Genomic DNA, 18,904 nt, shown 5'->3' with positions numbered 1-18,904 from the left:
CGAAGATAACTCATAGAACACTTTTTTAGTATTTTTCAATTCTCTACAACTTTTGTTTGAAACTTTTCTCGATTAAATGCCTAGATTCTAAGATAAGGCCATTTTTTACCCTTTTTTACTCTTTTTCTCAAAACCTCGGGATCAAATTTAAATAAAATTAGCACCATTCGATTCAGCGTCGTCAACTTACCCTTAGAACAAAGATGCACGCGTTTGCCTAAGAATCTGGAAGTTAGGCCCGCGTTGACTGGCCTAATTCAATTAACAAAATATTACAGATGTATTAAACATAAATAATAATTACTTCTACTAAATCTCAATTAAAAATTTTTATGAATCGTACAGCAAAGGAGAAAGACGTTTAATATCGCGTTTTAAAAAACCGTTGGCGGTTTTCACAGTTACCACGCGTGCTATATCGTCGGAACCTTTATGTACTTCCGTTACGCGTCCTAAAGGCCATTTGAGAGGTGGGGAGTTATCTTCGCGGAGAATGACTAAAGTACCCGGGCTTATGTCGTCGGTTGCACCTCTGTGCCATTTTTTTCTAATTGTCTGTTCATTTAAATATTCCTTGTTCCAACGATTCCAAAAATGTTGTTTCATCTGCTGGACATGTTGCCATTGTGATAGACGTACAGATGGTATATCCCGATAATCATCCTCTGGTAAACTCGTAAATGAGTCACCAATTAAAAAATGGCCAGGTGTGAGAGCACGAAGATCATTTGGATCATTAGACAGAGGGGTGATAGGACGGGAATTAAAGACTGCCTCTATTTCTAAAACATAGGTTAATAACGCTTCGTATCCTAATAAAGTATCGCCGACAATTCGTACTAGATTGTGCTTAAATGATTTTACCGCCGCTTCCACAGACCTCCGAAATGAGGGGAGCGCGTTAAGATGAAATGCCACTTTATTCTTTCGTTTGCTAAACTTCGCGATACACGGGCTTCTAATTAGTTCGCGGAACTGTAGAATTCGTAAGAAAGGGTCCTCTTAAGAAAGGAATATAATATTTATTTCCGATCAAGTAACGTCTGGTTGTGTAGACTGTGGAGATTACGAGAACGCTTTGTACGCACTTCCACTCTGGGGTGTTACGTAGATTTGGAAGAAAGACGGTTGATGACCAATGATGGATCAGAAAAGGGACTAGGACCGCCTTGCGTACCCTTTCCCCCTCCGTCGGCGATAGGACCGATGCATAAGAAAGAGGGTTAGTCTTACGATTGTGCTTCGAAAAGTATTATGATTGCACTGGAGTTATGTATTATGATTAAGTATTAAGAAGCCTTATGGTATTATGTCGAGATTTTAAGTGGTCGTATTATGTTGAAGTGTTATGTGTTCTTATTGAGTGATTATTAGTTCTTATGTCTTATGTGTTACGTCTTTTATGCTTTATGTTTTCTTACGTTTATGATTATGTTATTTTGAAGCCTTGTTTAAGTGATTTTATGTATGATTAAATATATGTGTACTCTTAACTATTAATCCTGACAAACTGTTATCTAAACAGTAACGCCCTTTAATCCTTGCATCCAGAAGAAGATCTATCAACGTCGTCTCGTTTTTTTTTCCTTTACATATTATATATAAATTTTTTAAATGTGTATTACAATAATTTTATATCTAGTCAAATAAAATTTGAGCATTTATCTCTTGCATTTAAGGATTTATCTTTTTTCTTTAACTGTAGAAAAACATTAATGTAATTTAAGAGTCTGCTTCGCGGAGATAAAGTTTCGAGGAGAGGAAAATCAAGTTTTCCGCGCTAGTATGCTAACAATCATTTTATTTGAAAAATTTTCCACCCCATTTAATTAAAATATTCTATTTTATCTACCGACTATTTCAATCTAATTCTTTAAAATAAAACTTTTTTTTGTTTTTTTTTCTTTTTTCAATTCTAGAATAAATCCAACATTTTTCTGACCAATTAAATAATAAAATTCTTCATTTATGGAAGATGAGATCTTACAAATAATCTAATTAATTTCGATATTATAATGAGTAATAAGCCATACAAATCTTTTTTTAAATAAATAATCAATGATCATTTGAAGACAATGAAAAAAAAAGAAACATTTATCTTAAATAATATCTCATAAAAATCATTTAAATTAGAACTAAACTAAAAAATATTCTGATTTATTTATTATGACAATCCAATAATGGTTTGTTAAAAAACGATTAAAAAAAAAAAGAAAAGGAAAACAAAAAGAAAAAAGAAAAAGAAATAGAAAATAATGATCTGAATCTTAAATAAAATCTTACATAAATATCTAAAAACTATCGCATTATATAATTTCCATTCATTCTCTTACTATCACATATCTCTTTTATCTTCTTGGTTGGACATTCTTTGCAGAGGAGAGATGCACTCCTTGGTACAGGAAAGGTGTGGAATAGAAACAGCGCGCGATTTGAACGTGTATAGAGATTCATCCTGGGATGAAAGCGTGCCTGAAATTATAGGTGAAAGGTGGCAAGCGTTCCGTCAAAACTTATATGCGTTAGAAGGAATGAAATTTCCACGTACGATAGCGAATGGCAGCGAGAATTTAGAACTGCATGGGTTTTGTAACGCAAGCGAGAGGGCCTACGGTGCATGCATATATATAAAAACAACGGGTCTAAAACCGATAGTGCGATTGATATGTGCCAAGTCTAGGGTCGCGCCGCTTAAAACCCAATCTCTACCACGTCTGGAACTTTGCGGCGCAGTGATACTAGCGCGATTATACAGGTCCGCTAAAAACGCGCTACGGAGAATTCACTTCCGACGCTCGATTTTTTGGTCCGATTCTACTATTGTATTGAATTGGATTCATACTCCGCTGCACACATTAAAGACATTCATAGCCCATCGTGTAGCAGAAATTACGGAAATTGCCGCACCTGAGCAATGGCGGCATATATCCACGAATCATAATCCGGCTGATTTAATATCTTGCGGCGTAACATCGATTGAACTTATCGAAAGCGAACTTTGGAGGTCAGGACCGTCATGGTTAATTCAGTCTGAATCATGTTGGCCTCCCAACATACTGGAAAAAATAGAAATACCGGAGATAAAGAAGGTCATATCACTCGCGACCTCTAATTCTTTACCAGATGTGTTTATACGTTATTCGTCAATTAGCAAACTAAAGCACGTAGTAGCTTATTGCCTCAGATTTGCTCACAACACAAAGAGGTCGATCGGCGATAGGTTTACTGGCGAATTATCGGTGGATGAATTGAAAACCGCGGAAATCACCATATTAAAGGTCATACAAGGCAAATCCTTTGCCGACATCATTAAACAAATCACGACGGGAAAGGATATTCTCACGCCACTCATAGCTCTCAATCCGTTCTTAGATAAGCAGGGTATCTTAAGGGTTGGCGGAAGACTAGCAAGAAGTAATCTGCCTTATAAACAAAAACATTCGGTATTATTGCCAAAGGGGCATTTCATTACAGATGCAATAATACGAGAAAATCACGAAAAAATATATCACGGTGGAACACAAGCGACACTTAACGCCGTCCGCGAACGTTTCTGGCCAATAAACGGGCGAGCCAGTGTAAAGCGTGTCATAGACAAATGCATAATTTGTAAACGATTAAAGGCAATCATGCCTAGTTATCGAATGAGCGATTTGCCCGCGAATCGCCTACAACAAATGCGACCCTTTCTCCATACTGGGGTAGACTTTTGTGGTCCCGTGTTCCTAAAGGAAAAACAATATCGAAATCGCGGACGTATCAAAGCATATGTGGCTATATTCGTCTGCTTTAGTACAAAGGCAGTACACTTAGAATTAGCAAGCGATTTAACAACCGAGACATTTTTGGCGGCATTACGAAGATTCATGGCTCGCCGGGGAAAAAGCTCGGATATATATTCAAACAATGCAACAAATTTCGTGGGCGCCGCTAATGTACTGCAAGATCGCGTTTCGCGTAAGTTATCGGACGAGGGGATCAGGTGGCACTTCATCTTCCCCCGATCACCTCATTTCGGAGGAATATGGGAGGCGGCGGTGAAATCGTTTAAACACCATTTGATTCGTGTAATTGGGGAAACATTGCTCACATACGAGGCAATGCAAACTTACGTACTCGAGATAGAGGCTATCCTTAACTCTCGACCTTTGACACCTCTCTCCGATGATCCTAATGACCTTCGTACCCTCACTCCCGGTCATTTCCTAATAGGTGACTCGCTAACTAGTTTGCCAGAACACGATCATCGGGACCTACCATGCAACCGGCTATCGCACTGGCAGCAGATACAACAAATGAGACAACATTTTTAGTCCCGTTGGAACAAGGAATATCTAAACGAACTAACAACACGCAAGAAGTGGCACAAGGGCATGGCAGACGACATAGGGATAGGCACCTTGGTAACTCTTCGTGAAGACAATTCTCCTCCTCTAAAATGGCCATTAGGTCGAGTGACGGAATTAGATCCCAGTGCTGATGGTATAACACGAGCGGTCACGGTTAAAACCGCCAATGGTTGTTTTAAACGAAGTATAAAAAAAATATCTCCGTTATTAAACGATATAGAGACCAACGAAAGAAATTGAACAATTAAATCACATTTTTTATAATATTTTTAAGCGCCAAATGTATATATCATAAGTCTAATCTTCTTTAATGATTTATATTATAAGTTGTCAATAGGGCAATTTTGAACGGAGCCGTTAAAGGGGGGCGGTATGTTGCGTCGGTACGCAACTACATAAAAAGTCGGCATAGCATAGATTTCGATATCATGAAAATCACGAACAACGTATAAAGGCTCATATTTAAAAACTATAGATATATCGAACAAACGGCTATCTGAGGTATCGGTGCAACGGTCCTTTCGTGCTTCAGACCAATTGGGTCGGTGTTTACTTACTAAGTAAACACTCGGCGCCGTCGTGTCGGGTGAATTTCTTTATTTCAATGCGTTCCTACTGATGCGTCGTCTCCACGTATACGGTCGTTATATATTTTATTCGTGCGAGACTATAACATAAAGATTGTCTTTTTTTCTATTGGCTAATGGGCGCAGAGAAGGGATGACGAGCATTCCCTAAATATAAGAGGCCGTGCCGCCCCGCACCTCATTATTATAAGAATATACATCCTAACGAATTATTCAATATATCGTAACCGAACGATACAGAAGATCATGACAGAACGAAAGAACTTAACTCAACAAAACCGAAGCCAGCGCATCGTAGGATTACGACAACAGCGAAATACAACGCAGCAACAATCGAGAACACGAACATCACAGCATCTTCACGATAAATAAAAAGCGTATTACCGATCAAGGGCACCGGTACCTCAACAGCATTTTGATTATTCGTTCTTTCAATCTCTTATTCGTTGTGTGTTTATTTCGATTTATTTTATCGGTTTTAATCGGATATAAATACAGCTGTATAAGAACACGGTTTTATTATTAATTGGAAGTACATATATATATAACTCCGCCTGCATGATCGCAGATCAGCGATCATGTTGCCGGTCCTAAGCCCGGGAAAAGGAGGAAGGTTGTTGGATCAGGTTAGCTCCCTACCAAACGTAAAAAAAAGAAAATTGCTCATAGAAAAGAGTTTTGGCCTCGGAACAGGACGGAAATACAGATGACGACACACGCAAGAAAATGGACAAAGAAATGGAAGAAAGAACACATAATGCGACTGGCTACATGGAACATCAAGTCATTCAATAATAAAGATCAAGAGACCCTGAAAGAACTGAAGGATAATAACATCGATATTTGCGCCTTACAAGAGACCAAAAAGAAAGGCAAAGGGCAAATACAGTACGAAGACTACTTAGTGATATATAGTGGGGTAGAACAACAAATCAGGGCAAAAGAAGGGGTAGCCATCGCAGTGTCTAAGAAGTATCAAAATAACATACAAGAATGTAGATACGTATCTTCACGAATCTTGGTTGTAAAAATGGAAGCGGATGACAAAAAGTTAAATATAGTGTCAATTTATGCACCCGAAGATAACAAATCGAAGGAAGAAAGAGAAGCCTTCTACGACCAACTACAAAATTTAGTCGGATCATTACCAAGTAACCAACAAATAATAATCCTTGGAGATTTTAACGCCCGCATCGGAAACGAAATAATACCTGGAATTAAACAAAGGTTCAACGAAAATGTGTTAAATGATAATGGAGAACTTATGACACAATTGTGCACATTTAACGAGCTAAGGATTAACAATACATTTTATAACCACAAAGAGCACTACAAATTCACATACAGCAACACCAGAGGCTTCAGATCCACAATTGATTATATTGTTACCAATAGATACATTCAACCACACCAAATACTAGATATCAGGACGTTAAATTCCGCGAATGTAGGAAGCGATCATAGCCTGCTACTAGCAAAAATAAGAATGAAGTTTAAACCCCAAAGCAATCTTGCCCGAGCAACTCAAGAATCGAAAATAAACATCGAGTCACTATGGAACTTACCAACTAAACAACTATATGAGAACAGGTTGAAAGAAAAAATCGAAAAAAGCCCAATAAAAGAAGAAGATAACATAAACATAGCCTGGAAGAAACTAAGAAGCAACATTTTAGAAGCTGCATATGAAGCCCTGGGAACACGAACTGTAAAAAACCGGGCTAGAATGATCAAAACTCCTTGGTTCCGCCCAGAGATTAAGGAAATATGCAAAAAAAAGAAAATAGCATACCTTAACTATAGGACACTAAGAACACCTGAGTCATACGAAACGTATAGACGAATCCGGAACCAAACAGCGACATTAGTAAGGCAAACAAAGCAACATTATTGGGAGATTTTTTCGAAAAGAATGGAGAGTGACTTCTATGGACTCCAAAAACAAATCTGGCGATTTATTAGAAATCAAAGAAAGGAGGTCAACGAAATGATCGAAACAAATCAGATCACAAGAGAAACCTGGATTAACTACTTAACAGAGCTCTATAAATCAGAAGAACCTCAAACGGAACTAAATACGCCAGAAATAATAACCAGAAGCGACATACAAATTGAGTCCAGTGATGTAGAAACAGCTATTCGAAGACTAAAGAATAGGAAGAGCCCAGGGCAAGATGGCATCCAAAACGAGCTAATAAAATATGGTGGTCAACGTCTCACACAACAAATAACATTCCTAATCCAAAAAATATTATGCCAACACAAAATACCTGACGAATGGCGAACTAGTACAACTATAGTTATGTTTAAAAAAGGAGACAAAAAGCTGCCTACAAACTACAGGGGAATCAATCTTTTAAACACTTCATTAAAACTAGCGACAAAGATTATAACGAATAAAATTAACAGCTTAACGAATCTGGAAGACGAACAGCAGGGATTCAGATCAGGCAGATCGTGCACAGACGCGGTTTTCATCATAAGACAGATAACAGAAAAATCAATTGAATACAACAGACCAGCATATATGTGTTTCATTGATTTGGAAAAGGCATTCGACCGAGTGCAGCTAAAGGATGTTATACACCTCCTCTATAACCGGCAAATTCCGAACAATCTTATCAAGACCATAGAGGACATCTATAGAAACAATAAGATCCAAGCAAAGATAAATGGCGCCTTGACTGAACCGATTGATGCAGGTCGCGGTATCCGACAAGGGGATTCCCTAAGTCCCCTGCTTTTTAACATCATTATGGACGAAATAATAAGAAACGTAAGACTGCTAAAAGGATATAAAATGGGCAGCGAAGAAATAACCATCCTATGCTATGCTGATGACGCTGTATTAGTGGCCGAAAATGAGGATGATCTACAACGTCTACTACACCGATTTAACTGCATAGCCAAATCATTCAACATGAAAATATCGGCCCAGAAAACTAAATGCATGACAACATCAAAGACGCCGTTAAGATGCAAACTGGAAATTGAAGGGAAGGTTATTCAGCAGGAAATGAGATTTAAGTACCTAGGAATAGAAATCTCAGGATATGGTGATGTTGAAGCAGAGGTAAGAGAACAGACAATGAAGGCATCCAGAATAGCGGGTTGTTTGAATGACACAATATGGCGAAACAAAAACATTGACATAGAGACCAAAGCAAGAATCTACAAGGCAATGGTAAGACCTATTATGTCACATACCGCAAAACTCGACCAGACACGGCGAAAACGAAACAGTTACTAGAGACAACCGAAATGAGAATTCTTCGCAGAATAGCTGGGAAAACACTACTGGATCGAGAGAGAAGTGAAGATATAAGAAGAACATGCAAAGTGGAAAACATCAACGAATGGATACTAAAAAGAAAAAAAGAATGGAACGAACATATTAACAGAATGGACAACGGAAGAATTGTCAGAATTGCACGGGATAAGTCACCTGTAGGCCGCAGAAGCACGGGACGCCCACGAAAACGATGGTGCGACAATTTAACAGTGCAATAGGCAGAAAAACGTCTTTTACGAAACAGGCAATTTGCCTAAACTAAAGAAAGAAGAAGAAGAAGATATATATATATATATAAGTTATATTTATATAATGTAATATAATATTGTAATACTAATATAAATTATAGTATATTTTACATTATACAATTTGAAGAATTACAAAATAATTTAATTAGAGAGAAGAAGATCGAATTTAAAATTCTTTTTGTTTTTTTTTTAATATTAAATATCTTCCATTAAAAAGATGGAATTTATTTTTAAAAATTCCAAGATGGAGGAATATATAAAAACATATTTTAGAATTATATTACACACAAAAGATCGTTTCTTTTTCTTTTTTTTTCTCATGAAACTATACAAACTCTCTATTGATTGTAAGGAATTTTAAATAACAAAGAAAGCAAAGCTTCCTTTCTGTAAAGTTGAAAATTTCATCTTTTTTTTCTTTTTTTTTACATTCACGTTGCTTTTTCTGTATATATGTTTTAAGAAGAAGAAAAAAAAGAAAGAAAGGGAGAGATAAGGGAGATAAAGATAATATACTTTGAACGTGCGTATATTTTGGTTGTTCATGAATCACTAGGTATTTGAAAAAAGAATAGAAAAGAAAAGAAAAAAAAAGGAATAGCAGAAAAAAATGTGGGTCCCTAGTAATCAGTCAAGCCTGTGATCATCAATCATCGCACCCCTAACTTGGCTTCTCTGATGTACGTATCTCATACGTCTTAATATGTCGGTTGTTGACGAACGTCAACTATATTATCGAATGAAAAAAGAAAAGTAAAAAATAAAAGGAGAAGAAAAAAAATGTTGCTGGAAAATGTGGCAGGAAAGTTTGAAGTAGAAGAAGAAGAAGAAGAAGAAGAAGAAGGAAGAAAAAAGAAAAATAAAGGAGAGGAAGAGGAAAGGTATAAGAAGAGACACAGCAAATTTCCGTAATATTCTTCGAGGAAATTCGATCGTTCGAGGAAGAACGTGCCTTTTAGCTCTTTCACGTATGCCTTTCTTCTATTTTCTGTAGAAACGTGGGAATATTTCGATAGCTCAGTGACGCATGCGCGTATAATACCAGCCAACCTTTTCTCTATATTCTTGATTCAAGATTCATCAGAGAAATACCATATCTATATCATTATTTTTATTTTTTTTTACGTGTATATATATGTGGGATTTGAGTATTTTATTTTAAATAAATAAAAATTCCTATACGTGTGTTGCCGATACTGGATTAAACGGTTATTTATTAATTAATTATAATTATATATTAAAGTTTGTTCGTTTTTACCAATATTGATATTACATTTTTTATTCTATTATATAATATAGTACTATATAGTTATAATACATATATTACTTTTATTATTATAGTATTATATATTTACTATACATTATTTTTTACTTTATTATATAATACAGTACTGTATATTTACATATATTACTTTTATTATATATATATATATAAAATAAAATAAACAACAAGAAAATATCTGTTATCCAGTAATTTTTCGAATTTTAAACAAATAAAGGAAGAATAACGACAAAAGAAAAAGAAAGAAAGAAAGAAAGAAAGAAATTAGGAACAGGAACGATCCAGTAATCGATCAATAAAATCTGCGGTACACTGTGAACAGTATCGTAATACAAGAGAGAAATGGATGAATGAAGGGTTCGGTCAGAGAGGGGCGGGGGAAGAGAAAGAGAGAGTGAGAGAAGAAGGAGAGTAGATTTACCACATTCGTGTAAACACCATACATACATAATTGATTGTGAAAAATCGACAAATGGAAAGCCTGGTGCGCATTCGTATTTCCAGGCAAAGATGAATTTCGAAAGCGATTCACTTCGGAAACGAAATTCGTTCAGCGATCTGGTCAGCATGACAGCTGCTGCTGCTGCTGCTGCTGCTGCTAGTGGGCATTGCAACCACCCCCACAGAATTTCTACACGGCCGCAAAAATTTCCTCCATCCTAACCGCGTAAAATCGAGCAACGAACGAACGAACGAACGAACGGTGAACACTGTTGCAATCTCTGCTAAATTATTTTGAGGGAGACCTCGGCCGAATGCGGACAAACGTTAAATTCCATCCTTCTTCTCCTCCCCCCTCCCCCCTCCCACCCACCCTCTTGGTACACGTTTAAAAGCAAATACTTTTGAAATTAAGAGAAAGTCCCGTGTAATCTGTGGTTTGCTATCTCTGTCTCTTTCTCTCTATTTCTCTTAATTCCTATTTTAAACAATCTAACAATTCAATGTCAACACATCTAATTAAATATAAAAGAATCTTTTTCGATGCGATAATAAAATCGTTAATTATGAAAGTTGAAAACTAATGAAAGAATATTTCGAAGCATGTATGTCTGATATTATACGAAATTTTTGAATAATAATCATTTTATACGTTTTATCTCATGCACACACACACATAAGAGTAAAGATCTTTTTCTTTTAATTATTTTTCGTATACCTTCATAAATCTTTATTATCTAGAATTATATAATTAATATATAGTTAATTGTATTAATAAATGATTTAATATTCTATTAAACTATACACATTTTTCTAGAAATTTAATTTAATATCATATTATAAGAAAAAGTCACGTGTAATCTGTGGTTTGCTATCTCTGTCTCTTTCTCTCTATTTCTCGTAATTCCTATTTTAAACAATCTAACAATTCAATGTCAACATATCTAATTAAATGTAAAAGAATCTTTCTCGATGCGATAATAAAATCGTTAATTATGAAAGTTGAAGACTAATGAAAGAATATTCGATATTATACGAAATTTTTAAATAATAATCATTTTATTCGTTTCATCTCATACACACACACACACATATGAGTAAAGATCTTTTTCTTTTAATTATTTTTCGTATATCTTCATAAATCTCTATTCTCTAGAATTATATAATTATTATATAGTTAATTATATTAATAAATGATTTAATATTCTATTAAACTATACACATTTTTCTAGAAATTCAATTTAATATCGTATTATTGTTATTTAAATAACGTACCTTAAATATTACACCTGATAATAAATTTCTATTTCTATTTGTTAATAAAAACATTATAATATGGCTGGATAAAAATTATTTAACAAATACATTTGGCCCTCGATTTACATAGCGTTCGATTATCACCATTTCGGTTTAACATGGTTGAAGAAATTTGAACAAAAAATTCCATTTACGTATTTACTTGCATTTTAATTTTACTCGGGACAAACAAATGCAAAAATGATATGACATTATTTTGTTTATCCCATACCAACCACCACCACCACCAAATGGGTTATTTTTGTGAATTTTTTACTGTGTATATTATCGTGTTGAATTAATGAATTTTTATTTAAAAATGTGTAGTTATTTTTACTAAAAATAAATAATACTCTTTTATATAACAATACTGTTTCACATGTACATTTATTTTCAACGTGAAATATGATTTTGAGTTGCACGATTTTAATCTACATATTATTTTCGGGAAATCGATCTTTTTTATTATTAGCAAAATTATACTGCGACAAAATAAACATTATTTAACGCAAACATTATGTAAATATATTTCAATATTATAATTTATATAAATAAAATTGTTATTATAGACACCGTACCTGAATATTATAACTAATCACGAATAATATTTTTCTTTTGTAAACAAATAAAAAATTATAAAACAGTAGAACAAATATTTTACATATCCGAACATTAAATTTAAAAAAAGAGAGAAAAAGAGACTGAAACTGAGAGATTGATGTTGCGTGTAGATTGTATTGTATGCGTTTGTTTATTTGAGATATCACATGTATCGGTTAAGCTGCAAGTAACGATGGAATTTATCATGCGGCTTATAACCGAAACCTATGTCGCTGAAGCAGCCATTTCTTTTATTGTTCGATTGGATATCACAGATATGTGTGTGTATGTGTGTTGGAATAAATAAAAGAATGTATCGACGAGTGAATTTAAATGATTAAGAGAACATAATGGAATGATGGTGAAATTATGTATTTAACCCCCCCTCCACACACCGTAAGTCAAACGGTGACCCATACACACGTCTGAAATGAATCAAACACACCTGTAAATTGACTCACGCACATTTCTGAACTGACCCACGCACATTTCTGAACTGTTATTTATTACTTTTATTTAAAAAAAAAAACCAATGATATGATAAACAAATGACGGATATAATTGTCATAATTATTTTGCATAAAATCCAACAGGGTATAAATAAATAAATCGTACTTTCATTTCATTAATAGTTAAGAGTACACATATATTTAATCATACATAAAATCACTTAAACATAAGGCTTCAAAATAACATAATCATAAACGTAAGAAAACATAAAGCATAAAAGACGTAACGCATAAGACATAAGAACTAATAATCACTCAATAAGAACACATAACACTTCAACATAATACGACCACTTAAAATCTCGACATAATACCATAAGGCTTCTTAATACTTAATCATAATACATAACTCCAGTGCAATCATAATACTTTTCGAAGCGCAATCGTAAGACTAACCCTCTTTCTTATGCATCGGTCCTATCGCCGACGGAGGGGGAAAGGGTACGCAAGGCGGTCCTAGTCCCTTTTCTGATCCATCATTGGTCATCAACCGTCTTTCTTCCAAATCTACGTAACACCCCAGAGTGGAAGTGCGTACAAAGCGTTCTCGGAATCTCCACAGTATAGATCGCCAGATGTTATTTGATCGGAAATAAATATTATATTCCTTTCTTAAGAGGACCCTTTCTTACGAATTCTACAGTTCCATAAGTTTTCTATTCTATCGTAAAACAAACTAAGATTAGATTATCCTATAGCCTATCCTAAACTAATATTACTCCGTTACACATATAATATCGAATATGTGTATGTGTGTGTGTGTCATGAATATTTTTCAGAAATACATTCATTCAATTTCTTTCAAATTGTAAGAGTATTACGAAAAAGTCCGTTGTCCCCGTTGTTACGTGCGAGATTAATCGTAAGTGTTCTAAAATCGATCCTGCGATTGGACGAAGGGAAAACGAACAAACAAAAAAAGAAAAAAAAAAGAAAGAAAGAAAGAAAGAAAGAAAGAAAACTAAATAAATGAAAATAGAGATAAGGGTGATTCCGACGTAACGATCGGACTTTGAAGGAACTAAGGAGGCACAGATATTTCGTAGAGAAAAGGAGAAAGGAAAAAGGAATAGGAAAAGATACCGTCTAGTTTTCTCCCCCTGCCTTCCCCCTGCCCCCTCTCTTGCTCTTTTAGTAGAAAATACTATCGTATATTAGCTGAATTCGATTTAACGGATCGCCTGCCCTTCCGTTTCTGGCCGCGAACAAAATTTTAGAAAATCCTTGGTAGAAAAGGCAGAACGTAAAACGACAGGAAAGAGGTGGTGGTGGTTGGTGGGGGATGGGTATGGTGGAGGTGGAGGAAGAGGGGAACGGAACAGGGGTGGTGGTGGTGGGCTGGGTGAAATCGGTGAGATAAAAAAAGGGTAGCCCTCCGTAAACACGGCCATGTTTCTCCCTATTTTTCGCTCCCCCCTCCCCCTCTTCCAAAGGTTTCTCTGTCCTCTTTTACAAAATCCCTCTCTACCTTTTCATTCTTTCTTTCTCTTCCTTTCTTTCTCTCCTAGTCTTTCTTTCTATTCTTTACACCCTTGCCCTACCTTCTCTCCACCCCCCTCCTCCCTTCTTCTTCTTTACCTTCTCTCTTTCTGGCTGTTCTGAGGGTACTTTTTTCCACGATATAGAAATAGGTCTCGTATAGGGGCGTATGCTTGCTTTTCTACGGGACACGTCGCGTAAGAAGAGAAATCATTTTTTCGTAACAACGATATCCACCTTCTTCCCCCCTCTCTCTTTCTTTCTCTTTCTTTCTCTCTCTCTCTCATTCTGTTTCTTTTCATTCTCTTTCGTTTTTCATGGATTTCAATGTATTTCGCGAGAAAAACGGTCTCGTAGGATTTTCTTCCAGAATAACTTAACGTAAAAAGATACACGATCACGTTTGAAGGGTGGGTGGGAAGGAGGGGGGAGAGTAGAGGGGTGGGGAGGTATGTGTTCTTCGTTTTTCCAAGAAAACTACACTTGCGAGCAATGTAATTTTTTATCTCTCGTAAAGGGAATGAGACAGAGTGAAAGCGACAAAGAAAGAGTGAAAGAGAAAGAGAGAGAGAGAGGGGAGAAAGGTAGAGGTAGAAAGTCAGATGGGTATCAAGCCAATATGGGGTTACCATAATATATACTTCATATTTTTCCCTCGACAAATTTTCCCGATATCGTAATCGATAAATATTTTATTAAATAAATTTTTTTTTTTTTTTTTTTTTATTCATTACAGAACATACAATCAATTCTCGACGAGAATTAAAGTACTTTAGGCTGGCGTGATGTAATAACATGAAATGTAATAAATAAGATTTACAATGGTGAGTGTAGATATAATACATTAGACTCAAATAATATTACTATGTTTTAAATCATTCAAATCTTGTTTTAAGGTCAGAAGGGTAGAACCTTTTTAGTCTTCGTACTAGTTCATTTGCTTCCAGTAAATTTTTTGCTAAAGGGTTGGGATGTTTGGCTAAACGGGAGTTGTAGCGTTCACTGAAGCTAACAATTTCTTCTTTTATTGTAGATATTCTTAAATCTTGATGAATTCTTTCGTTTGTAACGTACCATGGGGCATTGCAGATGTTTCGTAGAGTTTTTGATTGGAACCTCTGTAAAATCTCTATATTGGAGTTACTCGCAGTTCCCCATAGTTGGATTCCGTAAGTCCATATGGGTTTTAGAATAGCTTTATAGATAGCGAGCTTTTTTTCCAAATCTAACTTAGACGATCTACCAAACAGCCAATAAATTTTTCTTACTCGTTCTTTGAGGTGTTTTACTTTGGTTTGTATATGTTGCTTCCATGTCAGCCTTTTGTCTAGGATAATACCTAAATATTTGATCGAGTCTCTAACAGGAATATTTACCCCATTAATGACCACAGGGGGTGCCTCTGCGCAATGTGAAGGTTATATGAGCTGATTTACTTTCGTTGATATTGATTCGCCATTTCTGACACCATTTTTCTAGTAAGTGCAGATGACGTTGGAGAATATCAGTCGCGTTTTGTGGATCACTCTCAGATGCTAGCAGAGCTGTATCGTCTGCAAATGTAGCAGTAGTTATCCCTTCCGAGGTAGGTAGATCTGCCGTGTAAATTGTGTACAGTATGGGCCCAAGTACGCTGCCTTGTGGAACACCGGACAAGATTGGATAAGCTGAAGTGAATTGGTTTTGATATTTAACCATGAATTTTCTATCTGTAAGGTAGGATTTAAGGATCAGGAAAAAAGGATATGGAAATATTTTCTTAAGTTTATAAAGTAGTCCGGTGTGCCAGACTTTGTCGAAAGCTTGCCTTATGTCCAGGAATACTGCGGAGCAGTATTTTTTCTTTTCAAGATCTTGCGATAGTTGACGAGTTATTCTATGGACCTGTTCAATTGTTGAATGGTATTTCCGAAACCCGAACTGATGGTCGGGAAGAGTAGGGACATCCAAGACATTTAGTAGGCGATTAGTGAACATTTTTTCAAATAGCTTAGATAAAGAGGATAAGAGACTGATTGGTCGGTATGACGTAACGTCGTGAGGTGGTTTACCTGGCTTGTGAATGAGTGTAATCACTGCTACTTTCCATGAAGTAGGATAGTAGCCTAGGCGTAAAATGGCGTTGAATAGTGAGGTAATATACGCTATTCCTTTTTTTGGTAATTCTTTGATCATCTTTCCGTTGATTAAGTCGAGGCCAGGTGCTTTTTTCGGATTACGTGTGATGCAATTGTTGCTTTGACTTCCATTGAGGTAAACGGTTTATTTGTGGAGATAATTGGAAAGGTGAGTGCATAAATGTCCAGACGTCTTCATCTTCTGCAGGTACTGAAGGTGAAGATGGTTTGAATACATCTGCCAGGTAGGAGGCGAAGAGATTGGCTTTATCTATTGGTTTTCTTGCCCATTCACCCTGGGACTGACGGATAGGTGGAATGTCTTGAATTGGACGAGTAAAACGCCTTGTTGCTTTCCAGAGTGAATAGTTAGAGTCTGCAGTAGGAGTTAAGTTCTGAAGGTAACTTTGAAGACCTTCATTTTTAAAGTTCTGCAGTATTTTTTTTAACACTTTGGTAGCTTTATTAAGTTTACGTTTGTCCTCAGGAGATCTACTATTGTGCCAATTTCTACGCAACTTACGTTTTTCTACAATTTTATTTAAAATATATGCAGGATAGTCATGACCAGAAATATACTCCAGAGAAGGTGTAGAGGCTCGAACTGCATTTATTATGTTGTGCGTTAAATGGTTTACTGCATGGTCCACATCATCAGTTGTTTTCAATGGTAAAGTGGTATCAACAGTATTATTGAATGTTTCGCGGAAGAAATCCCAATTTGTTAGTCTATTGTATAAGGAGATTGGTGGCTTTTTGTCGATAATAGTTGTATTTATTGTTGCTATGATTGGAGTGTGATCGGAAGAAAGGTCAAATGAAGAGCAGACCTGTATATATCGAGGAGATAATTTTTAGCGATAAAAAAATCAAGCAAGTCAGGGATTTTATTTACATCAGTTGGCCAGTAGGTAGGCTCACCTGAACTAATGCAACATACTATCTATTAGTTTCGATACTTTTTGAGAGTGCTTTACCTCTTGGTGTTATAATTCTACTACCCCAGATGTTATGTTTGGCATTAAAGTCACCTCCGGCTAAGAATCTAGAGCCTAGACTTTCGAAGAAATTATCAAAATCTTCTTTTTTGATAGTATGTCTAGGAGGACTGTACACTGCTGAGAAAGCTATTGGGCAATGCCAGTCATATATCATGACACTTGTTGCCTGAAGATGATCTTGTTTATATGGCGCAAGCTCGTAATGTCTTATGTTAGATTTAACTAGAATCGCAGTACCACCATGTGCCCTTCCACTTGGATGATTCGTGGAGTACATCTTATAACCGAAGATTTTAAAATAATTTTTAACCGTAAAGTGTGTCTCCGATATTAATATAATTTGTATGTCATATAATTTTAAAAATGCTTCCAGCTCCAATTTACGTTTCATTAGGCCATTAGCGTTCCAAAGAGCAATGCGTAATGTCTTCATTATTTATTAGTACACGACAGCTTACTTACTATTACCGTTAATAATGAAATGAGATTGTTTGATTGTTCGATTTGTTTATTTATTAGTTCACTTTGTTTTTCGATGAGTTTTTCTAGTCTACTTATAGAATCTGTAAGACTTGAGCCGTTATTATTGTTTACGTTATTTGAATGCTGCGGATTTGAAGTATCTGATATTTGTATATTTTTATTTACGGCTTGTGCGTAAGACATAGATTGGTCGGCGTAACGTTGAATGTTTACCGGTGGGTTGGTTTCGAGATTAGATTGAATATTTACAGTTTTCCTTATTCTAGGTGTAGGAAACGTCTTTTTGTACATCTCTTGGTAGGAAGGGCACCCTTTGTAGTTCGCAGTATGGTTGGCACCGCAGAGGAAACAAGTTGGTGGAGTATCTATAGATTTCTTACAATCTGCCGTAGCATGCTGACCAGAACATTTAACACACTGAAAATTGCGATTGCAATACTTTTGAGTGTGACCATACTTTTGACATCTCTTGCATTGAGCAATTTCCTTTTTCTTACGTGGTGATTCAAATTTGACTATTGTGTTATTCAGTTTTTTTATATTGTAGACCATGTTGTTGTTAGGTTTTTGTTTAAGGTCAATAAAGAACATGGATAGTGGGTTGTGTGTAGCTCTGTGATAAATATTACTGATGTTTACAACTTCGTGACCCAGCTCCATTAGTTCGTCTTTCAGGTCGTTCAAATCAGCAGAGTGATGTACGTTACGTAACACAACTCTAAACGAACGTTCTTGTTTTAATTGAAATGTGTGAAAGCTAGCATTTAATGTTTTAAGGTTTTAGTAATATTTCTGTAGGAGTCCGCATCTGCTGGTAATATACGAACCTGATTATTACTAATTTTATAGGTGTAATTATCTTTTTTAACTACATCATTTAGGCATTTAGTTAAAGATTGAATGTCAAGGACGTCATCTATGTAAATTGGAGGAGGTAGTGGTATTTTCTGCACTTGTTCGTTTTGCGGCATATCGCATCTGTGACTATACTTGAAGTTAAGACCGAGAATCTGTTAACGGTTTCGGGTATTCCATTACTTCGAGGAACATTGTTGTTATCATCATCTAATCTTGCTCTTTTATTGCTGCAAGAAGCATGCTCACGCCTATGAGTAGTAACCTTTTGCCATGGTGGAAATGTGGTTGATGTTTGCATATCCCGGTCAAGGATATGCGAATGGTTTATTGCCATGAGCTGGTGACCGATTTGTTAAAAATTT

At 35.7% G+C, this 18,904-nt stretch overlaps 1 protein-coding gene across 1 annotated transcript; it reads left to right on the top strand.

Annotated features, from left to right (window-relative positions):
- Nucleotides 1–2,384: 2,384 nt before the first annotated feature.
- LOC122517844 lies at nt 2,385–4,313 on the top strand. The gene has a single exon (XM_043636440.1). It carries the CDS (start codon nt 2,385–2,387, stop codon nt 4,311–4,313), a length of 1,929 nt encoding a protein of 642 aa, XP_043492375.1.
- Nucleotides 4,314–18,904: the final 14,591 nt, after the last annotated feature.

Source organism: Polistes fuscatus, unplaced genomic scaffold, assembly GCF_010416935.1.
Source record: "Polistes fuscatus isolate 324 unplaced genomic scaffold, CU_Pfus_HIC Scaffold21, whole genome shotgun sequence".
Taxonomy (NCBI): Eukaryota; Metazoa; Arthropoda; class Insecta; order Hymenoptera; family Vespidae; genus Polistes; species Polistes fuscatus.
This window is presented reverse-complemented; position numbering and strand designations above follow the sequence as displayed.

Coding starts and splice junctions, on each gene's coding strand:
- LOC122517844 (XM_043636440.1), top strand. CDS start 2,385: ATGCACTCCTTGGTACAGGAAAGGTGTGGAATAGAAACAGCGCGCGAT.